At 56.0% G+C, this 26,228-nt stretch overlaps 1 protein-coding gene across 6 annotated transcripts; it reads right to left on the bottom strand.

Moving 5' to 3' along the window:
* Nucleotides 1-3,455: 3,455 nt before the first annotated feature.
* C1QTNF1 (C1q and TNF related 1) lies at nt 3,456-24,944 on the bottom strand. Of its 6 annotated transcripts, none has more exons than XM_077854471.1 (5): nt 24,570-24,944; nt 18,396-18,497; nt 9,161-9,317; nt 6,000-6,139; nt 3,456-5,582 (listed from the first exon to the last, which is right to left on the bottom strand). In XM_077854471.1, the coding sequence occupies exons 3-5, from the start codon at nt 9,298-9,300 to the stop codon at nt 5,032-5,034; spliced, it is 831 nt and encodes a 276-aa protein (XP_077710597.1). In that variant the 5' UTR covers nt 9,301-9,317; nt 18,396-18,497; nt 24,570-24,944; the 3' UTR covers nt 3,456-5,031. The 6 variants fall into 6 exon arrangements, with proteins under 6 accessions (XP_077710597.1, XP_077710596.1, XP_077710599.1 ...); XM_077854470.1 differs by having other exon boundaries at nt 9,161-9,314; nt 24,570-24,943; XM_077854473.1 differs by lacking the exon at nt 24,570-24,944 and adding an exon at nt 21,450-21,612.
* Between the last annotated feature and the right edge of the window lie 1,284 nt (nt 24,945-26,228).

The raw sequence follows: 26,228 nt of genomic DNA, 5'->3' as shown, positions 1-26,228 counted from the left end.
GGTCCTCAATTAGCTGTTCCTTGTGGAATGCTTCCCTTGGCACCTGAGTCAGCCTCCTGCATTTGCATGATCTCATCCACCAGTTGGTTCCAAAATGCTTGTTAAATAATGCTGTTGGAAGAACTAAGCCTGACAATCCCATCCCACCTCAATGAACCCTGGACCCTAAAAAAAATAAATAAATAAAAAATAAAAAACCTTGGACCCTGACCCCATCCTAAGCCAAGCCCAGAATAATGAGACTGGCTCTGAAGGTCTGGAGCTCCAGGACTTCCTAGGCCTCAACAGACAAGGGCAAGGCACTCGTGTGTGTGTGTGTGTGCACGTGTGCACGTGAGTGTGCATGTGTGTTTGTAACTATTGAGATATAATTTACACGACATACACTCTGCCTACATCAAGTGTGTGGGTCCATGGTTTTAGTATATTCACACAGTTGCATGATCACCCCTACCATCAATTTTAGAACATTTTCATCACTCCCCAAAGGAACCCCTGTCCCTGGTAGCACTCACTCCCTTCCCCCAAACCTCAGCGCCCGGAAACCTCTAATCTACTTGCTGTCTCTATGGATTTGCCAGTTCAGGACATTCCACATAAATGGAATCATATAATATGTGGTCTTTTGAGACTGGCTTCTTTCACTCAGCATCATGTGTTTGAGGTTGATCCGTGCTATAGCAGCTGTCAGTACTTCTTGCTAGTCGAGTACTATTTCATTGTACGGATAGACCACATATTGTTCATTTATTTGCCACCTGATGGACATTTGGATTGTTTCCACTTTTGCTCATGAATAATGCTGCCAAGGACACTCATCTACAATGTTGTCATTTCTTTTGGGTGTACACCTAGAAGTGGAGTTGCTGGGTCACCTGTAACTATATATTTAATCTTTTGAGGAAGTGCAAGACTGTTTTCCATAGGGCTTGCATCATTTCACATTCCTGCTAGCTGTGTCTGAGGGTGACATCCTCTCTCCATCCTCACCAACAGTTGTTTTGATGACAGCCATCCTGTTGGTTGTGAAGTTGTATCTCACTGTGGTTTTGACTTGCATTTCCCTGGTGGATAATGATGCTGGGCATCTTTTCATGTGTTTATTGGTCATTTGCAATTCTTCTTCTTCTTCTTCTTCTTCTTCTTCTTCTTCTTCTTCTTCTTCTTCTTCCTTTGCAAATCTCCTTTGAGAAATGTTTATTAAGACCTCTTTCCTGGTTTTAATTTGTTGTTTTCAATAATTAAGTTGTAAGAATTCTTTGTATACTCTAGATATAAGTCCCTTATCAGATCTATGATTTACAAATATTTTCTCCCATTTCTCATGCTGTTCTTTCACTTTCTCAGTCATGTCCTTTGAAACCCAGACTTTTACATTTTGGTGGTGTCTCATTTATCTATTTTCCCTTGTGCTACTTGGGTTCTGGGGTCACAGCTAGGAAACTACTACTTGATAAAAGTTCATGATGATTCATAGTCACACTTTTTTCTAGGAATTTTGTAGTTTGAGATCTCTGTTGAAGACTGATCCACTTCAAGATAATTTTTGTATATGGTATAAGGTAGGGATCTAACTCTACTTCTGCACCTGGAGGCATCTTGTGCTATTTATTATTTTCTTGTAACCTTCTTTTTGTTGTTGTTGTTGTTGTTGTTCACAATCTGGGCAAATAGACCTCATTTTATTCCCATTACTATGGCCCAAAAAAATCCAGTTTGCCATCATGCCATTTGCGTTCTCGCACATGTTCACACACACACACACACACACACACACACACACACAACCCCACAGGATGGAGAGTGCACGCCTCACCGCTCCCAGCCCTGGCAATGGAGACTCCTGAAAGTTGTAGCATAAACAGTTCTCTCCTTCGGCTGAGTCATCAGCTGTTTCTAAGCCCTTTTGCTAAAACACTAGTATTTGTTTTGCAACTGAGTTTATCAGTTCTTTTCCAGGAATGTTAGCCAATTCCTTACTAGCCAAGGTCAGGGCACAGGGGAAGGGGGCTATGCAAAGTAAACAGTTTGGGGAGGGAGCAGATAATGAGGTGACAAGTATGCAATTCTGAGAAGGCGTCCATGTCAGACTGTAGCTAACACCCCCCCCAAAAGGCAAGTACCCCCCTTATTGGTCATGATGCCCCCAGCACCTAGAGCATGAGCAACCACAAAGCACGAGGTGAGTAAATATTTGAAGGGTGAAAAATGCAATCAGGAAAAGAGTAGAAAGACAGAAGTAGGGAAGGTGGGGAAGAGTTCAAAGAGCAAGACAGGGCATTGTGTGGGCTCTGGAGCAAGTGCCACCTCATCTCCCACATTGGCTTGAAGGGCAGCAGAACAGGCATCACAGGCTGAGTGGGACTCTCCCCCAAGGTGGTAGGCACTTGGATGAAGCTGACCATTCTTTCCATGCATCTTTGGGGATCCGCCTGGGCTCCTTCTCCCAGCTGTGTAGAAGGCACATCCGGAGGCAGGGCCTGCCCTTTGTCTTGCAGAGAGCAGAATTGCACCATCTCCCTGCTCCTGCCTGGCCCCAGCCCAAGGCTGAGCGTGGGCTGATCCTAGAACCAGGCCAAAGAAGGACACCACTTGTTGCCAGCTTGCTGGCACGAGAGGGAGCAAGGCAGCTTCTGTACTGCCTGCTGGCCGTCGGATGAGGGCCCTGGCCGCTAACCCAGTTGGCAAAGCGATGGCGTGAAGAGAAAGAAACATCTGCTCTTCTCTGCTTGAGCATAAAGGAAGCTGTTGGTGGGTGTAGTTAAGCCTGCAGGTCATTGTAGTAGGTTGAATTGTATTCCCCCAAAGGTACATCCAAGTTCTCAGCCCCGATACCCGTGACCGTGACCTTATTTGGAAACAAAGTCTTTGCAGATGTCATTAAATTAAGAATCCTGAGAGGAGACCACCCTGGACTTAGGATGGGTCCTGACTCCAATGTCAGGTGTCTTAATAAGGGAAAGGAGAGGGAGGTCTGACAGCACAAGAAAGAAGGCCACATGAAGACGGAGTCTGGCCACAGGAAGCTGAAAGAAGCAGAGAAGGATCCTCCCCTACACACTCGGGAGGAAAAGTGGCCCTGTCGACACCTTGATTTAGTACTTCAGGACTCCAAAGCTGCGAGAGAATAAATGTGTGTTGTTTCAAGCCATCGGGCTTGTAGTGGTTTGTTATGGCAGCCCCGGGACACAGGCCCCCCTGCCCAAGCCCTGCCTCCTGCCCGCCGCTCAGACTCTGCTAAGCACAGGCGCCCAGTGAGACCCTGTCCAGCTGAGCCTGGGAAATGCATTCCCATGAGGAACAAGGCAGTTTAGGGCCCAGCCTGGGCCCACTGGGTACCTGAGTTCCGGGGTGCCAAATGGCAGGCCCCCAGGCTTCTTCCGCAGGTGGGGGTACAGGGATGAGAAGGGAAAGGAGGAAGATTTGATTCAATGAGCAAACGGAGGAGGCAGTGATGCTAAGACACATGGTTCCAAGTTTAATGTTTTCTGAAAGAGCATCGGGACAGCACAAAGCAGCAGGCGGGCGCCCTGCGCACTAGCACACCCATTGAAACACCATTTTTCAAATCTGACCAGCAGAAGCCCTTCAGAGGGAAGGATGTACAGACCCCAGACCCGGAGACCAGGCCCAGGGAGAGCAGACGAATGGGTCAAGACCAAGGGTCACCAGGCAGTAGGAAGGAAGGTTCCTGTAGGGGTTTAAGGGCCTGAGCAGGTAGGAGAGGTACCCAAGCCTTGGGCATTAGTGTAGAAAGGCAGAGAAGGGCCACCGGGCCAAAGCCAGCCACAGGCCAGAGCACCAATTCCAGGCAGCAGCCACTTTGGGCGCCATCTACACCCACCCCAGAGAGAGAGGGTTCTCACTCCAGTGATTGAGACATGCCTTCTCTCCTGGTCAGAGGGATGGTGCCCCACGGGGGGCTCCAAGACAGGTAGAGGGGAAGCCTTCCGGCCCCTTCCGGCTCTGCCCTACTCTGGGGCCTAGAGAAGCCCCTCCGGTGTTGTCTTAGGCTGCTGGTCAAAGAGGCCTGGGGGAGAGCACGGGGGCTGCTGAGTGTTGAAGCCTCTGGGAAACAGGACTCTGTGATGGTGTGCAAGGAGATTTTGTAGAAAATATTATATAACCATGACCCTGCTACAAAACGAAGGCCTCATTGCCTTCCATGGCTGACCCGTCTGGGAGAAGGAACAGCAAACCAATGCCAAGGTGACAGGTGTGAAGGCCCCGCCCAGGGCTCCTGGACAGCATGGGGGAGTCGAGCAGAGCCATGCCAGGATGGATGGCTCTGCCTTGGTCCGTGTAAGCTCTGCTTCTCATAGAAACATTTGCAGACCCAGGGGCTCCTGAGGTCTCCAGCTGCTGTCAGGAGTCTATGGGTTCCAACAAGCAGGCTGCTTCTCTCAGCCCAGAGACCAGGGCTGAGAGCTTGGCTGCATTGCTAAGAGCTGACATTCGCTACCTGAGCCCGAACCCCCTCACCGTTGTGGCTCAGTGGAAAGACCAGCAGAACCCGTGGGCAAGGCCATGATATCCCCAGGATGTGGATGTCAGTCCAGCTGTTGCCCAAGAAGGCTCATACTTGGCCTAAGAGGGTCCCCACACCCTCCATCCTTTCCTCATGGCCCACAGCGTCCACTTCAGGTCTTCTCGAACATGCAAGCTCATGTAAGAACAGCCTCCCAGGGGGAACCACAGGGCTTACTTTGCTCCCTTCACATACTTTAGAATTTCCCTAATTATTTCCAGCCACGGGAGCAAGGATGGCTCTGGGTCACCCTGCCATACAGCGGCATACCGGTGGGGTAGCCCAAGGATATGTGCACAGAGGGGAGCTGGAGGCCCCGTCCTCTCAGGTGGCTGCCCGCCGAGCCCACCCAGGAGCCCATGTGGCCGGCAAGCGCAGATGCTCTTGCTTCCCCTTCCATGAAGGGCGTCGTGTTGAAGGCCGAAGCTGGGGCGGCGGGGCAAGGGGGCCGGGCTGGGGAGGGGCTGCAGCGAGACGGGCGTGGGGCTGCTGGGGCGGGCGGGCTAGGGCTCCGCGGCGTGCTTGACCAGGTAGCCGCTGAAGGTGATGTAGGTGTCGAACTCGTCACTGAAGATGGCATTCTCCCGCTCGCCCTTGAAGAGGCGCACCCAGACCTCGTCCTGGTCCTGCAGCTCAAGCATCAGGCTCTGGCTCTGCATGATGCTACGGTCGCTCACCTGGGCATAGAGGATCACCACCTCCTCCCTGTTCTTCATGATGTGCAGGTAGGTCTCCTTCTGGTTCCAGGTGTGCACGTTGAGGCTGAAGAAGTAGATGCCCGGCACATAGCAGTAGAACTTGCCCATGAACATGTTGAAGTGGCCGTAGAGATTCACGAACTCCGTGTCGAAGATCACCGTCTGGTAGTAGTCGTTGCTGTGCAGAGGCTTCTTGCGGCCCACCGAGAAGGCGGCGTAGTGGTTCTTGCAGCGGTCCCCGGGGGCCCCCATGGACCCCTTCTGCCCCTTGGGGCCCACGTGGCCCCTGGCGCCCACGGAGCCCGTCTTGCCGTATTTCCCTTGTAAGCCGCGGTCTCCCCGGTCACCTTTCTCACCTAAAGGGACAGGAAAACACGCGGGGTCGGGCAAGCTGACCCAACCTCAAGGACTGTTCTATTTTCATCCAGAAGCAATCATTTTCTTCCCCCTCTGGAACGTCCTGGCAATGAGAAGGGAACATAGGGGTCTGTCCAAAAGCAACAGGCGCTGCGGCCAGGCCCAAGGCTGACTCGGAGCAAATGAACTGCAGACGCGGGGCTCGCCGGGGGCTCCCGTCAGACCTCGCAAGGCTGCGTGAGGTTGTCCGGCCCCCGGGGCCGAGGGCATTTCAGAGAGTGGGCTGGGGGCTGGGGGCAGAGGGTCGTCTCATCCACCCTAAGGACTTCTCCTTCTCCCTGCTCGGGACAGAGTGCCCCACACCCCCCTCCCGACCCGGGGGGAGGGTCCCCTTGGTGGCTTCACAGCCGTCTGACCTTTCAGGATGGTGATGTTGATCTGTGGCACCGGGATGGCCTGGTACACGGGGGTGCCAGGGTCACAGCAGCGAAAGCACCGGGAAGCAGAGGCTTCCTCGCCCTGCCTGGGGCTGTATTTTTCATGGTTTTCTTCATCTCTAAGGGAATAAAGGCGTCACAGGGAAAGCCATGAGCTCTGGGAGCTGGGACCTCCTCTTTCTTCGGCCTCCAGAGGCTCTGGTCCACCTGTGTGCCTTCCCTCTGTCCTGGACATGACTGACCGCGTGCGCTTTCCCTCGACAGAGACAGCATTGGCTCTTGGCGAATTCTGGGACCCTAACTGAAGGTTCAGGAAGAGCTCCTCTGCCTTCCGGTCACAGCAATACTCGTCATGGAAACAACGATTACAGAAACAGCAATAATTTGAGGGCCAGGCGAGAGAGAGGCTGCTTGGAAAGGTCGGCCCCTCGGGGAGGGGTTTTAGAAGGTGTGTGACAGAGCTGTGAATCCCGTCAATGCAACTGTGATTCTAGAAGATAACGACATTAAGCTGACTCATTTGCAAATGAAAGGGCTCGGCTAGGTCTTCAGGTTCCGGGGAGCTGCGGCTGGAGACTCCACCTTCGTTACTACACGCGGCTGCGGGCGGCCGGCGGCTCCGTGCTACCACCTGGCGGCGGCGCGCTGCGCTGCACGGGGCCCTCTCTGGCTCCCGCTCCCTCCAAGCTCTAGAGCTGTGACGTCGGAGACAATCACTCCATCTCAGCGGCTGGTTCCTTCTCTACCTCTGCTCCTGCTTTTGCACCCCAGACAATCCGGGAAATGGATGTGCACACGCTAAATTCAGGCCCCGCGAGCACCGGCCTCCCAGGTGGACACCCACCTCTCGCCGGAAGGTCTCTACCTAGGGTCAGCAAGCCCCTCAAAGGTGAGGTGTCCAAGTGTCGGCCCATCACTCTGGCCCTGGAACCCTCTCTTTCCAAACCCTCTTCACGGCACCATCACAGGCTCATTCAAGAGGCCTCTCCAGCCTTGCCACCACATTCTGAGGATCACGGGGTCCTGAAAAGTCAGCCCCTCCCAACCCCAGCCACCACCAAGGTACCTGCAGAAGCTGGGCCCTCCGGCCTCCCCATCTCTGGGGGACCGTCACCATTCTGACTGCTCTCCTGGAATCTGCCTCTCTCCACATCTCCCATTCATCCTGTTCTCTGCCTCCTCCAGCGTTCTTTCTGGAATGTCATGACATTGAAACCTCTCCATGATGCCCCCCACCATGATAATTCCTCATGACTCCCTGTACGATTAAGAGACCCTTCCCCACCAGAATCATCTCCCCTCCCTTTCTACCCTCTAATGCCAACTCTACTACCCCAAACCCACCTGGCATGGCCACACCCTCCTTCTGCACTTGAGATGCTCCCCAGGCCCAAGTGTCCTTCAAGATGTGGCCACTCCTCTGCTCAGTCTTCCGCCCCCACCCCGCCCCTGCCACCCCCAGCATTGTGGACACACCTGTCCTGCAGAGCCTACCGCACAGCCTTGGAGTTCCTGGAGGCCAGGACTGTCATCTGTGCATGTCCCCCCCGTGCCTCGCACATGGCCAGACCAGTAGCAGGCACTTAGTTCTCACTGAATAGAAAGTGAGAGGAGGAGGAAGAAGAGGAGGAGGAGGAAGAAGAGGAAGAGAAAGGGGAGGAGGAAAAGGAAGAGGCAGAGGAAGAAGAGGAGGAGGAGGAGGAAGAGGAGGAGAAAGGGGAGGAGGAAAAGGAAGAGGCAGAGGAAGAAGAGGAGGAGGAGGAGGAAGAGGAGGAGAAAGGGGAGGAGGAAAAGGAAGAGGCAGAGGAAGAAGAGGAGGAGGAGGAGAAGGAGAAAAAGGAGGAAGAGGAGAAATGGGGGGAGGGGCAGGGGAAAAAGAAAGAGGAGGGGGAAGAAGGGGAGGGGGAGGAGGGGGTAGAGGAGAAAAAAGAAAAGGAGGAGGAACAGGAGGAGGAGGAGGAATAAGAGGAAGAAGAGGGGGAGGAGGAGGAGGGACAGGAGGAAGAAGAAGAGGAGGAGGAGGGTGTGGAGGAGGAGGAGGGAGAGGAGGAGGAAGAGGGGGAGGAGGAGGAGGGAGAGGAGGAAGAGGAAGGAGAGGAGGAGGAGGGTGTAGAGGAGGAGGAGGGAGAGGAGGAGGAAGAGGGAGAAGAGGAGGAAGAGGGAGAGGAGGAGGAGGGAGAGGAGGAAGAGGGAGTGGAGGAGGAGGAGGGAGAAGAAGAGGAGGGAAAGGAGGAGGAGGAGAAGGAATAAGAGGAGGAGGAGGAATAGGAGAAGGAAGAGGGAGAGGAGGAGGAGGGAGTGGAGGAGGAGGGAGAGGAGGAGGAAGAGGAGGAGGAGGGAGTGGAGGAGGAGGAGGGAGTGGAGGAGGAGGAGGGGGAGGGGGAAGGAGAGGAAGAGGAGATGATGGATGTCACCTTGTCCCACATCCAGTGCATTTCCATCGTGAGGATCGCCTGAGGCCCTGGGTATCGAGTCAGCCCGAAACCCAAGCGACTGAGGCAATTGAGGGCGCCAGCCTGTCGCCCAGGTACCCAGCACCTCACAGTTGGTGAATGACCGTTTCCTGAGCAATCCTAAGGACTTGGTGCTTCCCTTCAAAATATTCCAAGTAGCCTGAAGTCTCTATATCATAGCGAAGGTCACATCCACGAAGATGACGCCGTTCAGGAGAAATTCATGACTTCCCAAGAAAAGCCACCACTTCTCCGCCGGCCCTCAGCAATCCTCTCCCATCAGCAACCTGATCAGATGCTCAGGGTCCCCGGACCCGCTCACAGCCGCGTCCCTGCCTCCCACCTGGGGAAGCACTCAGAGCCCCGGGGGATACTCTCGAGGACAAAGCTAGAATAGAAGGACAAACGGAGTGCTGGGGGGGGGAGGCGGGGGGGAGTCTTTACCTGGGGATGTGGCTGCAAAACAGTACAGAAACCCAGTCCCTTTGGGGTTAGAGCAAGGTGGGTCACTGTCATCAGTTTCAGATAAGGCCCCCGGGGCCACTGAGAGGAGAAATGGCCGGTGTGTCCCCCAGGACCAGGTCCGCAAGGACCCTTCCCGGCCTCGGCTGAGGCCCCTTCGCATCCAGCCCCGGCTGCCTCAGACCCCGGGCTCAACCCACCGGGCCGCGCCTCCCCGTCTCTCACCGCTCCGTGTGGTCCAGCGGCGGCTCCTTGGTCCCCTCCTGCTCCCGCGCGCCGCGTGGCGCCCGGCCCAGCCCCGCGCCGCAGGCAAAGGTCAGCAGCACGCAGCAGGCCAGCACGAGTGTCGGCGCCCCGGAGCCCATCCTCGCGCCGCGCCCTGCTGGGAGACACACGGAGGGCCGCGGGCTGAGCAGGCCCCCCCCCCCCCGCGACCACCCGGCCCCCCGAGGGCCGCCGGGCGCCCTGCACTCCCGCGCATCCTCCACACCCTCATCCACCGCACTCACGTACTCTCCCACGAACACACGCGCACTCGGGTACTTAGTACTCTCGCGCTTGCACACGTGCACGTGTATACTCAGTACTCATGCACGGTAGGTGCACACATACACTCCCACTCACCCACATGTGACACCCTGTTGCACATACTCTGCACTTACACATTTGCACCATCCTAACACATTCACTCACACACACTCATATGCCTCAGTACATAGTCACACACCCCATGTACATATTCTTACACACATTCTCACACTGCCACTCCCACATGCATTATGGGTATGCACACACAGCACACTTGCATCCACGTGCACACCCGCACGCGTGTGCACGCACATCACACCCTCACATGCGCACACACTCTGCCCCTGGAGCCTCAGCCAGCTGGGCTGGCACTGCCCACACCCAGCAAGCCTCTCAGGAAGGGGAGCCCTCAGCCAGCGGGCTCTGCTAAGCACAATCCCAAGTGAACGTGTGGGGTCACTGTCCTGTGACTCTGCCCCAGCCCTGCACCAAGGAGGTGGGTGGGGAGGGAGGCAGACATCACGCATCTCACTTAGGGATGCGCCTCGACAGTCTCTGTCGCTCAAAAACCCAACTTCATGTCCTTCAGGGTGCTCTCAGGGGAAAGCCTCTCATCCAGTATTGAGAACAGTCCTTCTAGAAAGACATGTCGGTCCCCAGTGAGCCCATTAGGGGGCAGTGCTTGGGCTTCAAATAGGCAAAACATCCCATCCCTTCCCGCTGCCAGGCGGCTGCCCAGCTAACCAGGGTTTTCCACAGTCTGGAGTCAGAAGTCCCGAGTGCCTCGCTGTTTCTGGCTGGCTGGGAAACCTGCCCCCTGCAGGAATGGGTAACGGGTCAATCCCAACCCATCTTTGTTCACCAAACCATATAGTTCAACACCTCCGAAGGCCCAGTGAGGATACGCAGTTCAACCCTGTCAGCTGCCCAGTGAGAAACGGAAGCCTGGGAGAGTCAGAACCACCCACCCCTCAAAGCCAAGGTGCAAGTGGGATCCGGGTCGCTGCTGGGAGGCAAATCTCCAACGGTCTCATGTCTGATTTGCTTTTTATTCTTCTTTTATGGGGATGCCTGGGTAGCTCAGTGGTTGAGCATCTGCCTTCGGCCCAGGGTGTGATCCTGGAGTCCCAGGATCAAGTCTCGCATCGGGCTCCCTGCATGGAGCCTGCTTCTCCCTCTGCCTGTGTCTCTGCCTCTCTCTCTGTGTGTCTCTCATGAAGAAATAAATAAAATCTTTAAAAATAATTCCTCTTTTATGTTTAAGGAATGTTAACTCCCAAGACAGACTTCTTTTTTTTTTTTAATTCATGATAGGCACACTCACACTGTGTAGTGAGAGAGAGAGAGGCAGAGACACAGGCAGAGGGAGAAGCAGGCTCCATGCACCGGGAGCCCAACGTGGGATTCGATCCCGGATCTCCAGGATCGCGCCCTGGGCCAAAGGCAGGCGCCAAACCGCTGCGCCACCCAGGGATCCCCCAAGACAGACTTCTTTATGTCAGTAGTTATCTACGCAGATGAATCCTCCTGTCGTTGGCCATGGGAAGCTATGGACTCCCCTCTAACACCCCATTGCTCAGATGACTTGTGGCTGGTGGGACATGACCTTGTAGCTGGTAGGTCGACATCTGGGCTCTGTTTTTTGCATGTCGGTGGGCTCGCTGCCATAGCTATGAAGAGAGGCTGCTCAGTTAGCCCTCCCTGCTGGAGCCCCCATGCCAAATCAAGAGAACATGGGGGAGGCAGAGAGCTGGCAACCAGAGCCCTGGGACAGAAAAAGTAGGAGCCAGAGGCTCCCTGTGGATGGATCCTCAGAGATGTGATGAGCCTCTGAGCTAGGGGGGTTGCCTCCACACCTCTGCTGGGTCTTCAGTTCTCCGCGTGACTCCCTACCTCATCCACTGCAGTGGAGCAGCGGGGCCTCCCCACCTCTGACTTCCCTAACAAACAACGATCCCTCCCAAGCATCAAGGCCCAGAGACCTGCCCAGTGACCGAGAGACTACTTGGTCCCCACTCAAAATCTCTACTATATGTGTTTATGTGACTTAACAAAATACATATTAAAATTATCTATCTAGGGCAGCTCTGGTGGCTCAGTGGTTTAGCGCCGCCCTCAGCCCAGGACCTGATCCTGGAGACCCTGGATCGAGTCCCACATCGGGCTCCCTGCATGGAGCCTGCTTCTCCCTCTGCCTGTGTCTGCCTCTCTCTCTCTCTCTCTCTCTCTCATGAATAAATAAATAAAATCTTTAAAAAAATAAAATAAAATAAAATTATCTACCTATCCATCTATATAGCCATCCATCTAGCCGTCCATCCACCGATCCACCCATCATTACTCCTTGGCAGGACATGCCTGACACCCCAGTCTGTCCTCACTCTTCGGCCCCATTGTACGGCTCCCCTCATCCTGTGCTCAAGCTCCCTGCTTTGCAAGCTTTAATGTACACACATATCACCTGGGAAATCTGGTTAAAATGCAGATTCTGATTCAGCGGGTCTGGGACAGGGCCTCAAGTTCTGCTCCTTGTCCTTGGACCATACTTGGGATCCCAGCTTCCACTCCCCTAAACTCCTGGCATCTGTCCACCTGCACACATCCTTTCCCCCTGACCAGGAGTTCCTATTCTCCTCCTCTCTTCTATTAAAAACCAGCCTTGTAGGACCAACAGCTGCCCCAGGCACTATGCCGAGCATCCAGGCATCATCTCAATGGACCCTTCTAGCCCTGGAAGTCAGGGTCGGGTCTGAGAACAGTTCCTCATTAGTAATTCCTACCCACCATGGGCCTCAGCAGGGCCTGCGGTGAGTCCTTCATGGAGACAACACTCATTCATTATTATACCAAACTCACAAATGAGGAAGGGCAGTGGATTTGACCTCAACGGGCTGTCCTCAGACCACATCAGCAACCTACCCGGTCCTCAGGACCCAACCCAAGCGCCTCCTCTTCCTTCCCAGACCCTCAGCTGGCCAAACCTCTCTGTCCTCTTTTCAGATTTTGTTTTTCCTGTTGTCTCGTTCTGCAGAGTTTTGCTTGGCCTGTAAGACTCTGCACAGCAGACCGTGACCTCCTGGTCTTATTCATCTTGGACCGGCTGAGCATCCTGCAGCACCCTGAACTTGATCGCTACTCAACAAATGTTTGTGGAATGGGATTTTTAAAATTGTTTATTTCCCCCTTTCTGTGTTTCCTCTGTTTTTTCCTTGGCACCTCAATAATGGCTGTTTTTTCCCCCTCCCTTTACATGCCAAGCTTGCATCACTTGAAAGGAAAAGACGTTTTCCTTTCTTTAAACATTTCTTTTTCTGAATCCAAAGTAATATATATTCATTTTGGAAAAGTCAGGAAATAACAACAAACACACATAAAAAGCTACCTCGGATTCTTTCGTCCCCAGAGTTTCTCAGCCTCAGCACTATTGACATTCAGGGCTGACTCACTGTTGTGGGAGGTTGTCCTGTGCATTGCAGGATATTTATCAGCAACCCCAGACTCCACACACTAGATTCTACTGACAACCACCCCCCACCCCGCCACCCCGAGTTGTGACAGCCAAAAAACGTCTCCAGGCTTTGCTGCTTGTATCCTGGGAAGGCAGAAGCACCCCCGGCTGAGGATCGGTGCTCTATGCCCAATGGGAGCACTGTTTGGCATGTCTCTTCCAAGTCTGGAAAAAAAGGATTCTCTGGACCTTGATCAGAAGACACGAGGATTGGGATGCAGCCGCCTTCAGGGTGATGGTATCAGTGGGGATGGAGCCAGTAAGGAGTCGGAGGCACCAGGCTGACAAAGTGAAGGTCAGCAGAGGCTGGTGCTTCTCCTCAAGAACCTCCTCTTTGGGGCCAAAGCAAACCCTGGGTGAAATCTTTCTTTCTTCAAAAATATCTTCAGAGCCCTTTTACCAAGTCCCACAGAAAAGTCAGCGTCATGACATTATGATCATTTTAGTCACTTTTGGGCAAAAACAGTTATTGCCCAACATCCAACCAAACTTGGCTCCAAATCACTTTTAGCCATTTCCAGTGAAATGAAGTCACCTAGAGAGGGCGTGGCTTCGCCCCCAGGAAGGTAACCCAGAGGACCACGCTTGCACACAGCAAAGGCAGGGCCGGGACGTGGTCCCCAGGACTAGAGCCCTCACCCTCCGGCCCACGAGGTCCAGTCTGCAGGCTGCCTGCGGTCAAGGCATCTGAGGCCAATTGCAACGTGACTCAAGTTCTGACTTGCCTTTCTCAAACGCTGTGAAGAAATTCGTTTGCCAAGATCCATGAACACCTTTTTTCCCCTACTGTCTGCCCCAGAAGGCTGGTGGCTCTTTGGCGGCTCTCCCATCAGCCCTCCCATCCAGTTTAACCTTCCCCCAACAAGGAAGAAGCCCCTTTGCGGGAGTGGGGGTGCCAGAGGGGGTGCTGGGCCACTTATGGGGTCTGAGAACACTCCCTCATTAATAATTTTCATCCCTTCTCAGACCTTTTATGGACATGGGGTGAATCCTTCTAGGAGACACTGTTCAGACCCACACTGTAGTTTCCTGGGGTCTCAGATGGGTCTCACCCGCCTCCGTGTTGTCCTGCCTGTGTTCCGACAGGAACCCCCCGAGCCCGGGCACCATGTGTTTGCGTTTTGCCATGACGCCACACCCAGCCCAGTGCCATCTGACAAAAGCATTTATAACCAGGGTTTTCCCTCTTCCTTAATCCTCAGCGGGTGACCAGCTGTTCTGGGAGGCGAGAAGCCTAGGATCTCCCTGGATTAGGAGAAGCTTGGAAGACAAACCCAACTGCCGCGCAGCTCCACAATTCCTCTCGCTGGAGAAGCTCCCAGGGGCCTGGCTGGCCCACAGGCTGCCCAGCCTTGTGTCGGAGCCCAGGAGGGAGTGATGATCCTACCGTAAACTAAATTCCCGCCCTGGCCTCAGGAAGAGGACGGTCCACGTGAAGGAGACAGATGCGCACCCGATCATAGTAGTTAAGGATGTGGGATCAAGGCAGAAAGCGGGTACCGTTCAGGGTCCACGCAGGCTGGGGTGACGGCTGCAGGGCCACGTGTGGCTATTTCATTTTTTTTAAGATTTTTTTTTTTAGATTTTATTTATTTATTTATTTATTTATTTATTTATTTATTATGAGAGACACACAGAAAATGAGAGAGAGAGGCAGAGGGAGAAGCAGGCTCCCTGCACGGAGCCTGATGCGGGACTCGATCCCGGGTCTCCAGGATCAGGCCCTGGGCTGAAGGCAGCGCTAAACCGCTGAGCCCCCTGGGCTGCCCGGCTATTTCATTTTAAACTAGTGAAATGGGATTCCTGGATGGCTCAGCGGTTGAGCGCCTGCCTGGGGTCCCTGGGGTCTTGGGATCGAGTCCTGCATCGGGCTCCCTGCATGGAGCCTGCTTCTCCCTCTGCCTGTGTCTCTGCCTCTCTCTTTCTCTTTGTCTCTCATGAATAAATAAATAAAATCTTAAAAAAATAAGATAAAATAAACTAGTGAAGCAAAATTAGAGAAAATTCACAATTCGGTTCCTCGGTCACGCAAGCCGCATCCCGAGCCCTCGGGAGCTCCTGTCGCCGGTAGCTGGCACGCTGGATGGCGCAGGACAGAGCGTTCCCGTTCTGGCAGGAAGCGCAATCGGACCAGCCGGTGTCAGTGAGGCCGGAAGCGGGGCTAAGAACAAGCAGCTGGCCAGAAATCTGGGAGTCATTTGGGCTCCTTCCTCTCATGCATCCGCCACATCGGATCAGTCACCCACCCCCTTTAATATCTCCCGAAAGTCTCTCCCCCTCTCTACCATTTGCCTCTATGTGATGCTTTCCAGGAGCTCTGGCTGGGGCCCAGACCTCAATACACCCAACACAAATATCTTTGTCTGGGCTTTCCTGGGGCCTGGACATCACCCCAAAAATCTAACACGCGGCTCCCGAGGAAGCCTGGCCTAAGACAGGACTTTGTCCCACACCTAATGGCTTCTAGGCCAAGAATGCAACTTAGCGTGGCGTGCGAGCACTCCTTGTTTCAACGTGGCATCAGCCATGCCTGCAGCCCGGCCGCCCCCTCCACACGTCTGCTCCTGCCACCTCCTGCTCCCCGGCATCCTCCCAACCAGAAAGGAAGCCCTGAGGCTGCCCCTTCTCTGCTCTGACATCTGGTGGCACTCCCCCGCTGAGGAGCTCAGAGCTCTCCAGCTGCTGCAGGAAGTCTCCTCGATTTAGATCCTGGCGTGCTGGGGAAGGAGAAAGCACCATGTTGGGGTGTCCCTCTGGCCCCGATGACCGGCAGGCGGGGTGTTATAACAGGTGACAACGGCCTTCCTGCCCCAGAAGCTGTTCATCATGCTCATTTTCCTCTTACCAAACCCTTCTGGTGACGGGAAGGAGGGAAGCAGAGTGACGAATGGCATTTGCTCACCAATTCCAGGGGCCCATTTAATATCTAATTTCCCTTCCATAACAGGGCAGCCCAACTGGTCTCAGACCCTTCCTGCTCCTCCCACCCCTGAGCCCTGTAAAGGAGTCAGCAGTGGATGCATGAGAATCCCCTATTAAAGGAACTTAGAGGGCAGCCCTGGTGGCTCAGCGTTTAAGTGCCGCCTTCAGTCCGGGGTGTGATCCTGGAGACCCGAGATCGAGCCCCACATCAGGCTCCCTGCATGGAGCTTGCTTCTCCCTCTGCCTATGTCTCTGCCTCTCTCTCTGTGTCTCTCATGAATAAATAAATAAAATCTTTATAATAAAAATTTAAGGGATCTCTGGGTGGCACAGCGGTTTGGCGCCTGCCTTTGGCCCAGGGCGCGATCCTGGAGACCCAAGATCGAATCCCACGTCGGGCTCCCGGTGCATGGAGCCTGCTTCTCCCTCTGCCTATGTCTCTGCCTCTCTCTCTCTCTCTCTCTCTCTCTCTGTGACTATCATAAATAAATAAAAATTTAAAAAAATTTTTTTAAATAAATAAAATAAAAATTTAAAAAAAGGAACTTCAGTCAGTTGGGGGTGAACCCGGGTGTCCTGCTACCCATGCCACTTGCTGAATCTCTCTTTTCCTTCTCCCAGGAGCTGCTCTCCAACTTAGAGAAAAAGGATTTATTTCTTAAGGTTTCAGGGTTTATTTGGTGACCTCTAAAGCACATGGTCAGGGGGAGAGTTGGAGGCTTCCGGGGCTACTTACAGGTTAATGAGCAAGGGCTCCCTTTTCCCTGCAGAGCAGAGCAGCCTAGCTCAAGACAAAACAGTGCAGAAAAGAGAAGGTGAGAATTCCCCACCGCCACCACCCCCAACCTAAAACGTCTCCATCTCTCCTGGGGCCACCGAGTCTCGGCAAGGACAGGCTCACCTGGCGCCGAGAGCGGGCACCGTCTTCCCTTCGGGCCCGCAAACAGCGAGGCCACGTGGGCTGCAGGCGTCGGGCCTCCGGGGGCACCTGGCCAGCCCAGCCTCCCCAGCTCCCAGCCCGTCCGAGAGCTAACAAAGGCCTCCTTGACTGGAGCACTGTCCTTAGATCACCTCCCAGCTGTAAGGCCTTGGGCTGCAGGCTCGCCCCTGCTCCGAGCAGAGCTGCCGGCTGCCCTGGTGCCCTGCCGCGAGCGCGCTCCGCAGGTGGCTTGGCCCAGGGCCCACTTCCCCACAGCGGGGACGTCCCTGGGGTCCCAAGACGGAGGGAGGAGAGGAGCTGGGAATCCCGGGGCCTGCACCTCGCCACTCTCGCCCCTTTGCCAGCGGTACTGTCTCTGGTTCTTCTGGGGCCTACGCATCCCCCCAACATCTCACAGACGCCTCCCCAGGAAGCGTGGCGGAGGACAGAACTCTGCCCCCACCGAATGGCTTCTAGGTCACAAATATAATTTAGCTCAGCATGCGGGCTGTGCAGGGCCGGCCACCTCCTGTCATCCTGGCTCCGGCTCCGTCTGTCTCCGAGCATTTGTCCTCCACCATCTCGCCCCCCTCAAGAAACAGGTGTCTCCGGGGTGATGGTCTCCGCGTTGGCTCCTCCCTCTCAAAATAGACTTTTCTGTCACTTTCTACGCTGACAGCTCTCTGACCTTGGTCCCCGCGCCCTCCAGGACAGCGGCCACTAGCCCAGGGGGCCAGTTAAATTTGTTAGACTTAAGTGACACGAAGACATCGGGTCTTAGCTGCACCAGGACACTTTAGGTGGTCACCCTCTCGGGCAGCACAGCCGTAGAACATTCCCATGACAACGGAAAGTTCCACGGGACAGCTCGGGTAATCTGTCTTCTGAACACCTGCTCTCCACTCTGCCATGGACCCTCGAGCCCCAGTTACCTCCTCTCCTGTCCCCCCACTATACCTACTTCTGAAGCACCAGCCGCCGCTCACGTGGGGGCCTCGGGGCTGGAAATCGGGGGGCCCTGCAGACCCTACCTGCCACCTCTCGTCCATCACGCAGCCTCCCGAAGGCTTCCAGTCCTCTGCCCCCCAGCCGGGCACCACTTCTTTCTCAGCCCCCCACCCACAGCTTGCTCTCTCTCTCCTGTGTCTTCCCACCTGCTTACCAGAGGCCCCTTGCAGAACTGCCAATCCCAATTCCACCCTGGGCTTAACAGGCTTCCCGTGAAAATAAGGAAAATGTTTAAACCTGGAGCTTCACCACCTGGCTTCCGCCTCGCCTCTGGCCACCTCGCCGCCCGACTCCAGCCATCTGGAGCTGCTGGTGGCTCCGCTCGCAGGCCCAACACTAACCGCAGGCTCTCCTGTCTCTCTGTCCCTTCCCCCACCACCCTCCTGGTCCACAGGTTCTTCAGAGCCCAGCCCGAGGGAACGCCTCCAGGAAGGCACTCCCCCAGCATCCTGTAGGATCTACCCCTGGGGACCAGGGGCCCTTCCCAGGAAGCTGTGTCATCTCTCACGCGCAACCCCCATGTCTGATGTCTGATGTCTGATGTCCCACTTTGATTGAACTCCATCCACACTCACCTTTCAGCAGAGCCAACGCACAAACAGGGCTCCAGGATCCTGCACGTCTTGCGGGGGGCCTGGGGCCAGGGTGTTCAAATCTCTGTCTAGCTCAGGGCGGGGCTGTTTGGGGAGAGAGGAGGGAAAGGGGGAGAGTGATCCAGGGTGGGCTCCAGAGGGCCAGTGCAAGGCTGAGTCCCTGCGTGCCCATCCAGCCACGTTTCCCTCAGACACTCCTCAGAAAATCTCCTGCCTCCTCAGGGCTACAACCCCCTGCCTTCTTCAGCCAAGGTTACAAGCCACCTAACCAGGAGATGCTTTGTGCTTCCTGGAGAGGCAAGAAAACAAACAAACAAACAAACAAACAAATAAATAAGCGGGGAGGGGCAGCTTCAGGCAGCCTTGCCAATTAGTGACCTCTGTAAACAGATGACTCTTTGCTGACGCCAAGAGATGTTCCTGATGAGTGAAGGTCGGGTTGAAAACACACACACACCATGCACATCACGCTCAGCCGCCGAGATCTGAAGGCCACCCACCTGGCTGCTAACAGCAATTATCTCTGGGTGATGAAAATAGGGATGTTGGCCATTTTCTTATTTTGGCTTCTCTGATTTTTTCCCCCTCTCTAACAGTCACATATTTTCTTGCATTAAGTACACATTATTTTCCACTTAGAACAATGACAAAGAAGCCCCACCCTGGGGACTCAGTGTTAAGTGTATTCCAGGGGATTTGAGTCTATGCAAAGAGAAGGATGAGGCATGAGGGGTTTGGAGACTCGCAGGACCAGGACCACATGGAGAAGAAACTGGCTTAGGGCTCAAGTCCTGGCTTCCTGCACCTGCATTTACTGTCTGCTGCGTACCCGGTGGAGAGCTGGGTGACAGGGACACGGTGCAGGAGCGAGGAGATGCAGCCTCTCCCCATCCCACTCCCTGCCCCAGGAGTGAACACCCTGGAGCTACAGTGGATGGATGCAGGTTAGGCCAGGGAGGGAGGGCCACCTGACCTGGACCAGAGTCAGGCCTGGTGGATGGATCACATTTTCTAGGAGGGGGATTTGTTCTGTCCTTACCAGACCTCTCCCTGGTGGTACTTGCTCTTGAGTCCCTGGAACTGAAGAAGATGAAGCCAAATCCTTGAGCTCATCCTTAAGAATTCTGTGCGAGGGCAGCCCGGGTGGCTCAGCGGTTTAGCGCCGCCTTCAGCCCAGGGCGTGATCCTGGAGACCCGGGATTGAGTCCCATGTCGGGCTCCCTGCATGGAGCCTGCTTCTCCCTCTGCCTGTGTCTCTGCCTCTCTCTCTCTCTCTCTCTCTCTCTCTGTATCTCATGAATAAATAAATAAAAATCTTTAAAAAAAAAAAAGAAAAGAATTTTGTGTGATGGCCAGGCAGGTTAGCAGGCCCAGGAGCAGCCCCGGCACTTATCAGAGGTTCCTTCAAACAAAGCCCTGCTACCACTGACCAGGCAAGACCCACCATGTGCTGGGCTCTGGGCACCGTGCTCTCCGGATGCCGTTGAGCTTGACCCCTACAACACACCTTGACTTCTCAGATGACCGAATGGGCTCAGAGTGAAGGAGCCACTCACCCCAGGCCCCACAGGAGGGAGGTGGGTCTGGCAGCAAAGTGCCTTCCACCTCACCTCAGGGGGCCTCCAGATGCCAGGGAGGCAGGCTCATCCTGCCAAACCACAGTCCAGTGGGCGCTCCCGTCTTTCCGGGCATCCACCTGTGTAGCTCACTCAGCTAGAGCTGGAACAGCAGCAGTGGTGTTTGGCCCTGAGGAATTTATCCACCAGCCCAGCCTTGCCATTCATCCATTCAGCAGATTACCGAGCACCTATTCAGTGTCAGGCAGGGTACGGGTCCGTGACAACCATCGTCCCTGAAGCAACGTGCTAAGATCTCCCTGTTGCCAGGCTCCCATCTTAAAACCCATTACTGAGTTCAATTCCTTTGGATTTAAGCACAGAATCACGAGGAACCCCAGCCCCCTCACCACTACCACCACTACCACCACCCCATTCCTCAAGATGGAAGAGATGTGGGAGGTGTGGCCCATTGAATGTGCATTTTTAGGGCCTGGCATTTGCCAGGTAGAGAGAAACAGCCCATTGGCGAGCTCTGAAAAGGAGGAGTGAGAAGACCAGGTCGTGCAGGGAGGGCACATGGTCCCACCCGGCCCCCAGGGCTCTCTGATGGAGACAAGCCAGCTAGAACACTGGGCTGCAATGAGACCTGAGGCCAAGTGCTGCTAGCAGGAACCAATGGTGTAAAGGATTGACATTGTGATGGGAAAAGCATGGTGGCCCCGTGTCTGCCCATCCTGGGGGTGCTGCCTGGGGATCAGCCTCGGGTAGGGCCCCTAGTGGAGGCTCCTGCAGAGACAGAGCTGGAAGCAGGAGAACGCAGGAGCAGAGAACGGAAACAGAAAGGGGAAGGTGGGCGTTGGGCTCCAGCTCACCTCTCTAGGTGCCGGGGTCTAGCTCTTCTCGCTCTGTGGGGACCATTCTCAGGAGCTCCTCCTATGGCCACTTTACAGGGCCACGGGTCTTGCTCTCATAGCTATCCCTTTTTGGGAAGGAGGGTGTCCTGAATGCCAGACGACCTGAGAGCCCCAGGGCCACCCCCAGAGCCACCCAGACCCACCCATTCCTCACCAGAACGCACTTTCAGACTCCTCACAAGGAGAAAGGGCCCATGTGTTTCTGAGCACACCCCATTCCCCACCTCTACAGACCAGCCCCCAAAACCTGCAGGGCGAAGTTGCCGGGTCCAGCCCAACTCCTGGCCTGCACACGCCTGCAAACCCACCAGGGCTGGCAGCTTTCCCAGGCAAGGTCCCTTCCTTCCCTGGTCCCCCGGGTAGAGGGCGGCTGGTCACCAGATGTCCCCACTTGGGGTGGGGGTGCAAAGGGTTTGGGGCATTCCCCAAGCATGGCTTTGCCAGTGGCCAGCAGCAGTGTTCCACGGAGTACAGGTACCCCCAGCTCCCCCACTGCCTGCCCCGCCTGTCGCCCTCTTTTCCCGTCCTCTCCTCCCGCCCTCTCCTCCCACCCAGCCTCCTACCCGCAGGCTCCAGCTCCGCTAACTCCTGTTTCAAGGAAAATCCGTACGGGAGCCAGGGAGATGGTCAGACACCGAGGCCCAGGCTGGCCCACAGCCGTCCTGACAGCCATCCTGGACAGGGCGGGACGCCCCAGGACGATGCTGCCAGGCCCGTCCACGGCTGGAGAAGGGCTGACTCCAGGGGCCTGCCAGGCAGGCCACACCCAGCCCCCCTTGAGCCCAGTCCTGGAAAGAGGCGTGGGCAAGATTGAGTGGCTGGAAAAGGATGCCGGGAGCCCTTGTCTCCTGCTCACAGGATGGCTCCCCTGCAACCTCGACAAGAACCCAGAGGTAAAGATGCTCCCCATTCCCCCCAGAGGCTCAAGAGCTCCTGCCACAGCCCACCCCGAGTCCCTCTCCGGGAGGCAGGAGGAGGACGGGCAGGGGACGCGGGCCGCCACAGCACAAGTGCCACTGCCTGGCCCGCAGAGGAGGAAGGGAGCCAGCGTGCCCGCCTCCGCACAACTGTGGTCGAGGGCAGAACCGACGCCGCCAGGCCGAGGACCCAGCCGCAGATTCCCCTGGCAGGGGCCCTGAGAATCCCAAGGCCCGGCTCGCTGGGCCGCCCCACAGAGTGGGCGGGAGCGCCTGGGCTTTGATGATTCTGCTCCAAATGGCTCTCCCAGGGGGCAGCCGGCTCCTCACATGGAGCCAGGAGTAGTCAGGGAGAGACCCAGGGTCCTGTCCAGGGGATGCCTTGGCTCACCCGACGTTCAGAGAAGGCAGATTTCAGCAGGTAAAAACAGGAAAAAAAAATTAATAACCCTAGGCCCACGCGGTAGTTACGCCACCAAGAACGAAGCGCCCTGGGGGACCATCACCTCCACCTAAATATCTGTGAGCTCTCGGGGCAGGGAGGCGAGGTGCTTCTGAAACACCCACTTTCCTCCCCAGTGGCTCAGCAGAGTTGCCTCAGGCACCAGAGGACCTTTCTAGTCTTCTTTTCCTTGGTGAGCTGTCACCACCACCCTTGCCCCAGGGCCTTGGAGCCTGGCACCACTCCCCTACCCCCTTGCCTTCCACCCGCGCCCCTGCTCCAGTACGGGGGTCCCACACACCGGGCCAGCCCCCTGAAGACAAAGCCCCCAACAGCAAGCTTATGTCCGGTGAGGACGCCCAGCAGCGCGACTGTATCTACAAAATTCTTTTCATCTTTGTTTTGATGGGTGAAGTTCAGTGCCAGAATATTTGGTTTATGAGTCATGCTAATTACAGCTGGGGGGGGGGGAGGAGGAGGGCCAGAGGCACCAGTAACAACAACAGAAAGAAGCACGTTCTGAAAAAAAAAAAAAATTATGCTGTGCTGGTTGCCCTGAATAAGGAGGTTTAACATCCCCGGATGTTAAAGGAGTGAAGAGGGAGCCATCTGTGCACCTTTCTGGGACCACATCTGCTCCTCAGCACGCACCTGGGAGGGCGCCCCTCGCTGGCTGGCTGCACCTGTCCTAGGCGGGCTGTCCCACCCGAGACCTCCTGCATCTCTCCCTGACTTGTTGCTCACTGGGAGCACTTCCCTTGGCTCAAGACGGGAGAGGGAGGAGAGGGTGGGGTGTCTGGGAAACAGAACCTGGCCGTCCTTCCTGCCCCTGGGCACTTTCTCCGAGGACAGCTGGGAGGTGGATATTTGCAAACTTGAGAAGCTCCTGTCCCAGCCTCAGCTTGGACAGCTCTGCACCCTTGAGCAAGTTACACCCCTTCTCTGGGCACAGAGATGTGGGTCCTCCGAGGGGTCCTCCGTCTACTGCGTGTGGGCAAGTCATGAGCCTCTCTGAGCTCTTCAGGGGTGAGAGTGTCATCAACGAGAATCCACATCTGCTCAGCACGTGCCATGCAGGACACACACACGTGCATGTGCGCGCGCACATGGCTGCCGCTTACCCTAAGTTCCTCTGAGCTCTCAGGTCAAGACGGAGAGTGGGCAAGGCAGGTGGGACGGGATAACTCAAGCCTCGGCCCCCATCTCCCCTTCCCCTGTACTTCTTCCCTCCTCTCATTGGTGGGGACATTGGGCAGGACCCTCCCTGCAGCAAACACAGCAGCCAAGTGCATCTGTTTGTGACCTTGCACGTGGAGCTGACTACGTGCTTTCCTGCACTATTAAAAGCAAAGGCCTAGCAGCCTTGGAGGACCTCACATCCTCCCCCCTGGGGACCCAGGATGTGGCTAGCAGTTGAGAAAAGCTCAGTTTCTCAGGACACTCCTCATTTTGAAACCGTGGAAAGAGGCGGCTCCATGTGCCGAACTGCTTTCATTCCTGGAAACTCAGAGAGATGGAAGAGACAGACGAGTCACGAAGGGAGGTAGTTTCCTTCCTCCTTTCCAAGTGGACCAGGAGGGCCCACAGAGGACACGGGACTACCCAGGGATTTGCACGCTGGGAACCAGGCGAACACGATGTGGGTGCCCAGGGCACGTGGGGAAATCACACCTGTGCCCGAGGAATGCCTAGAAGACGATGTGGCATGTGGTGTCTCGACACAGAGAGGCGTTTGAGGTCCAGGGGCTTAAGGGCAGCTGGGTGACCACGGCCCCAGGCCAGAGATGGTTCTCAGTGATGCAGGCAGCTCGGGAGGGTCCCCAGGGGAAGGGACATTATTTTCCCCTGTCTGGGCTGAATCCAGGAACACCAAGGCCATTAGATGTGGCGGCCAAAGTCCACATTTCCTGTTCTGTGTGGGGGTCCACACTGGCCTCAGGCAGGGCGAAACTGGCTCTCAGGTGATGCAGGCACTATTGGGGCGAGGGCCCCCACTTGGTACACAGGGGATTTGGGTACCATTCCCTTTTCTCTCACGCGTAGAGAAGTGTGCAGCAAGGTAAACAGCCCACAACGGAGAGAGGAGGCACCCTCATTCCTATTCCTGACAGCACCCGGCTGCCCCTGCCCCCCACCCCGTCCCAGCGGGAGACGGAGACCAGCGGCTCCCACCGCACCTCCCGGCTGCCCGCCAGCCCGCAACTCCCCATCTTTCTGTCCCTTGTCACAACGGCCACCCGGCCCCTCCCACTCGGCTGGAGCCGCGGAGCAGGAGCGAGCGCCCGCCTGTCCCGCCCGTCCCGCCCGCCACGGCCGCCACCTACCTCCACGGCGTCCTGCGGGGCCTCTCCGTCCGGGGCTCAGAGCATCTCCCGGCAGGGCCTCCTCCCAGCCAGGTCGGGGAAGAACAGCCTTGTTGGGGGAGAGCGGCGGGGGGGGGCGGGGGGAAGGTCCTCCGGGAAGAAGGTGCAGCAAGGGGCGCGGGCGCCGGCCTCGGGTCGCTGCCTTCCCGGCACCTTGACCTCCTCCGATCCGAGGGCCCTCTGGCCAGAAGCGGAAGCGCGGTTTCTCGAAAGTCAAGGAAGAGACGAAGAAAGCGGGACGGGCTCGTAAAGAGCAAACCCCAGCCAGATGTGAGCGGGGCCGCGGAGCCTCCAACGCTCCCAGCGCATATTATCCAAACAGCAGGCGCCGAGGATTAACTGTGTGTGTGCCCGCGGGCAGGGGAAAGCCAGGCCTGCCCTCCTCCCGGCCACCCCGGGGAGGCGGCCCAGGCTGGGGGCGCAGGCAACCACTCCCAGTCCCTGGAGGCCCCTCCAGGTGTGCGGGCGGCTGGGGGCCCAGGACAAAGAGGGCCCGGAGCCCCGAGTCGCTGGGTGGTAAGGGATGTATGCCAAGGAACCCGGGGGGCACTTCTTGCCAATCCTTTGGGATCTAGTCCCCAAACAGTGGCAGACCTGAGACACACTTTCAATCAGAGGCTCCCACCTGGGGTCTGGGAACCACACACAGGTTTTGGAGAACCTGTGACCCCCCCCCCCCAAAACAGTGCAAAGCTGTGTGTGCGTGCACATGTGCACACGTGTGCATGGTTGGACAGGGACGGTTTATTGCTTCAATCGGATTCTTAGAGAGCTCTGTGATCCAGAGGTTAGGAACCCCTGGCTGGCAGAGCAGATTTTCCAGAGGGCAGTGTGGCCAGCTTGGGGCTGTGAGGGACTTCAGCATTGCTCCGTCTCTATCAGCCTCTGGTTCCTTGATGTGAAAAACAAGCCTTCCCCCATCTTATTTGAGAGAGAGAGAGAGGAACAAGCTCCCCACCCAGGAGGGAGTCCAATGCTTCGGGGCTTGATCCCAGGACCTCGAGATCATGACCTGAGCTGAAGGCAGATGCTTAACTGACTGAGCCACCCAGGTGCCCCCTTCCCCCCAACTTAGACACGAGCTCTAAACAGGCTCCTCTGGCCCCACCTCGCATCCTGATAGCTGCTTGAGGCTCCTTGTGAGCTGCCCCCAGTCAGACTGGTCTCTGTCCCCAGACGGAGTCAGAACGGATAGTTCTGGAATCTTATCATATCGCAAGAAGAAGCATCTGGCCAGAGTAATGAAGCTCTGCTGTGGTGATAACAGTTTTCTTGCTTGCTTGCTTCTCTCTGAACCGCGTTCCCACGTTCTCCTTGAGCTGCTTGGATGTCACACCTGCAACTTGTTGTCAGTCAACGCTCCTCGCAAGGGCCTCTCTCTCTGCCCACGTGTGGACAGGAGATGTAGAAACAGGGGTGCTGGTTTGGGATGCTCCTGGCAAAGCACAGAGACTGCAACCCTCCTCTCTCTGGCCTTGGAAATTCCTTCCTGCCTCTGCTCCCTACCTGTCTGCCCGAAGGGCTGGAAATCATGAGGAAAAGAGAGTGTGCAAGCCCAACACCTGCCAGGCACACCTTCTCCGTGCCAGTGGAGCAGAGAATGCGGAGGTGGAAGACAGG

The sequence above is a fragment of the Canis aureus genome, chromosome 16 (assembly GCF_053574225.1).
Source record: "Canis aureus isolate CA01 chromosome 16, VMU_Caureus_v.1.0, whole genome shotgun sequence".
NCBI lineage: Eukaryota > Metazoa > Chordata > Mammalia > Carnivora > Canidae > Canis > Canis aureus.
This window is presented reverse-complemented; position numbering and strand designations above follow the sequence as displayed.